Source organism: Grammomys surdaster, unplaced genomic scaffold (assembly GCF_004785775.1).
Source record: "Grammomys surdaster isolate TR1022 unplaced genomic scaffold, NIH_TR_1.0 126115, whole genome shotgun sequence".
Classification (NCBI taxonomy): domain Eukaryota; kingdom Metazoa; phylum Chordata; class Mammalia; order Rodentia; family Muridae; genus Grammomys; species Grammomys surdaster.
The window spans coordinates 1,948,554-1,952,751 of record NW_021620923.1 but is presented as its reverse complement, the minus strand read 5'-3'; the positions used below and the strand labels follow the sequence as shown (position 1 = coordinate 1,952,751).

The 4,198-nt window shown below is 36.5% G+C and overlaps 1 protein-coding gene across 1 annotated transcript in view; it reads left to right on the top strand.

Moving 5' to 3' along the window:
• Robo1 (roundabout guidance receptor 1) overlaps positions 1–4,198 on the top strand; it is a 373,399-nt gene that overhangs the window by 260,464 nt on the left and 108,737 nt on the right. The window contains exons 4-6 of the mRNA XM_028756251.1: positions 536–656; positions 990–1,128; positions 2,974–3,101. Of these exons, the coding sequence (XP_028612084.1) occupies positions 536–656; positions 990–1,128; positions 2,974–3,101 (388 nt within the window). The remainder of the gene's footprint in view (positions 1–535; positions 657–989; positions 1,129–2,973; positions 3,102–4,198) is intronic.

The window sequence follows — 4,198 nt, the reverse complement described above, 5'->3', positions numbered from 1 at the left end:
AGGAAGGAAGGAAGGAAGGAAGGAAGGAAGGAAGGAAGGAAGGAAGGAAGGAAAATAAAGAAATTCATGGGTGGGAAATGAATCAAAAGTAAGATTCATTCACTGGCAAGTAAGACATTTTCCTTTAAAGCAGCTGTAGCAAACTAGCTAGAGACATTTTTCTGTGTGTAATAATATTAGAATATGAATATATCTATTCATATTCCAGATTAAATCTGGATAGATGTTAATCCTTAAGTTTAGACTTTCTGGTTAACACCTAATTAAAAATATGAAAGGTTTTAGATGATTTAAAATAGAAATTAACACACTAAATAGTGAAACTTTCCCAAATGTATAGTTAAATAAAGCGTTTTGCTTTTATATTGCACATTTCTAATTGATTTTGTTGTATTCACAAGCTGTTTTACTTAATATGCTTTGATTTGTTTTGTGTAGAAAGTGGCCTTCCTTTATGAAGATCTCAACTGTTAACAGTTAAAGACATTTTCATAATATCCATGTCAATTGTTTTGGATTTTGTTCTTTTTTGAAGATACGAGGAGGAAAGCTCATGATCACTTATACCCGTAAAAGCGATGCTGGCAAGTATGTTTGTGTTGGTACCAACATGGTGGGGGAACGGGAGAGCGAAGTCGCAGAGCTAACCGTTTTAGGTAAGTGTATTTCTACCTAACATCATCTAATTCCTGTAGAACATACTCATTGTTATTAAGTTGTATCTTCATACAAAGGAGAAAGATCATCTTTAACCAAAATATATATATATATAACCTTTTATATAAGAGAGAAAGAAATTCCAATAATCCAGTATGTGGAGGGAAGAGAAGGCATGAGAGGGAATCCGAAAAGCAGCTTGAGAAAAAAAAGATTCAAAGATATAAAATTAGTGTAAATATGAAACAGTGAGAGAGGTCTATAGGAGTGGGCAGCTGTGTGGGATAAATGCAAGTCTGTCCTAAGGGATTTTCCATTCATTCATCTTCTAGAGAGGCCATCATTTGTGAAGAGACCCAGTAATTTGGCAGTGACTGTGGATGACAGTGCAGAATTTAAATGTGAGGCCCGAGGAGACCCTGTGCCTACGGTTCGATGGAGGAAAGATGATGGAGAGCTGCCCAAATCCAGGTACAGATGGGGGATTCAAAATATGATGCATCAATTTGAAATTTCTGTTTCGATTCAGGCCACACACGTCCTTTAGTCAGTGGCATGGTCCTCGATTCCGATAGCATTACTTTCAGTCTTTACTTCATGAAACTGCTCAGCAACCTATCTTTTGAATTATAATTTTTTCCAGGCTTAGTTATAAGTGATGTAATATCCCTAATCCTGGACTATATCAATGAGCCCCAGCTCCCATGATTAGAACAGAAAAACAACCAAACAACAAAAAACCAAACAAACAGTACTCTGTAGTATACTGTGTTACCAAGCTAAGGTATGAGAAAGCAAATATATGAAATGAAATGAGTTTATCATAACATCAGTTTATAATACACTCATTTTGATATATTTGCATTACAAGTTGAGGAATGTCTGTAGAGTCTGTGTCCACGGGTCAGGATGGAACACCAGAGATAATTAAAATCAGAAGGGTATCATCTTGTCTCCAAAGATTCCGAAAGCAGGCTACCCTGACTGTAACTTATAAATGTCGTGTTCCTTAAACAGATTTCTCTTTTGCTCTGACAAATTGGATACAAAATTTGCAAAGGAGTAGGTTGGAAAAGGAAGACTGACATAGCATTAAACTTGTAACTATGAATCAATTAAAAATTGGACTTCTTTTTTATTAACTGTAATATGGCCAGGAAAGTGTAGAAGGCATGATTTCTTGATGTCTGTTAACACCTTAAATAGAAGAAGAGAGAGCTAAGATTTAGGGAACATTGCTGATAAGATAGTGATATAGAACATTCTGGTATTGTCACAAGGCTTTTGTCTTGTGTGTATTCATTCAGCAGCAAGTATTGAGTCCTTGCTAAGAGTCGTCATTATAGCTTTAGGATGGAGGGTGTCTATGATTGAGGAACATAAAAAAGGGGGAATAGCAGTATGAATACAAATCCAATGGCATTATCAAACATTTTTGGCACAAACATAGGTACAGAATCAGGAGAAACTTATTAAAGGAAAATGAACCATAAGCAATGGCTGAACTATATCGTGTGTGTGTGTGTGTGTGTGTGTGTGTATTCAGGAAATAAAATAATGTACATATGAACCATTGCAGCATAGACAGAGATGTGGTGGGAAAGTTTAGCATAGCTCATGTACAAAGTATGTGGTAAGCATCATGTGATACCAGACTAGAGCCTTTAGGGCCAAATAATGAAGGGATTCAGGCAATAAAGAATTTGAGCTCACATTGCATGAGACTGCTGAGCCACAAAGAACTAGAATGAACAGCTTTAGTATCCAGGAATAAACTTGGTCTGCTGAAACAGTAGACATTGCTTCATTAAGGTGAGAGGCTACACTATCGCTGTGTTTTTAACAGAAGAGACTTAAGCTTCCTAACAAGGATATGAAGCTGAGGATCCTGAATGAAGAAAAACTGAAATAACCTGATACAGTAAATGACATATCTGCCTTCAGTTTTCCACACTACCACTAAATACTTGGAAAGAAAAAACCAAGTGGCCTCAGGTTCTGCATCTATAATATCTGCTGGATCCTAACCTTCTTGTTAGACTTTATAAGGTCAGAATGTAGAAAACCTTTAAATTTTGGATTTACTCAGTGATCCCATGCTTTTCAACTTTAATTTGAGCACAGTAGCTTGCAGAAACCAATTGCTCTTTTAGAAACTGAATTAAATTTGCATACACTTTGTTTCTGATTGTTTAGAGGCATGGCTGCTTATGACTTGATGCTGAGATATAGCATAGGTTCATATTCATACTTGTAATGGTGTGATTTTCCAAGAAGCAAACCACGTGCCTTTGTTTTCTTTTATTATATCAACAGATATGAAATCCGAGATGATCATACTTTGAAAATCCGGAAGGTGACGGCTGGCGACATGGGATCATACACGTGTGTGGCAGAAAATATGGTTGGGAAAGCTGAGGCATCCGCCACTTTGACAGTTCAAGGTAGACAATGGAGAGGGGTCATGTATCTGTGTGTGTGTGGGGGGGGTCAATTAATCATGAGAAATACAACTTTGATGCTTGCAGAGTACACTACTTAATAGTCTTTATAAATATAGCCTTTATTGCTCTTAAAATTTTTATGTCAAATATCCAAATGAAGTATTTTCTATATTTGCATCCTTTTTGGAAGAAATTGAATTAAATTTTCAGACTTATGGTAAGTTGGATCTCACATGACACTATGCTTTAATCTCTGTGTCTTGACATATAATGTCCTTTAAAACTTGTAATTAAATGGCAGCTGTTTTCATGAAATCTTTGTTGTAGACAGAAAATATGATGTGTATTGCTTCAGGTCATGTCTCAGATCAGGGTTGTGTAAACTGAAGAATACCAGGTGGATTCTGTACCCCCCCTCCAGAATGCAGTGTTTTCTTTTCCTTCTTCTCTTCACACAATACCTATGACAAAACAGGTGCTCCAAACATATCAAGTGAATAAATTTCATTTCTCCTTGGCTAATTTCGATGGAGATTTCTTATTGAGTTTATGTGCTACAGTGGATCAACTGTTCAATGGCAGATGTGTGCTGAAAGTAGTTAGTATCTTGAAGCTGATGTTTGCATATGTCTACAGATGTTTACTTACTATTGTGCTCAGAATTCAGACATCTTCTGTGTCCTTCATCATCCTTTTGCCTCCATGATGTTACAATAATTATATTTCATTGTTTTTTGTCTGAGAACTTTTCTTTTCTCCTAGTAGGAAATCCTTTATTGTGGAATTTGAGAGGCAATGGCATTTAAATACTTTTTTTTTTCTGTGAAGGATTCCCTATTTTGACAAGTATATATAGTAAACAGGGATCATAAACTACTTAGGATGTTTATGGGCTAACATTAGCAACACTTGGGCCTGTCATCTTTTCTGAATGCTGTCTCTTCTAAACCTATTAAGAAGAAAAAGGTGGCTTTTGAGAGAGTTTCACTATAGTGGATGTTTACAAAACAGCCTGTGGGCTTTTCACATTAAAAAGAGGAGGAGGAGGAGGAGGAGGAGGAGGAGGAGGAGGAGGAGGAGGAGGAGGAGGAGGAGGA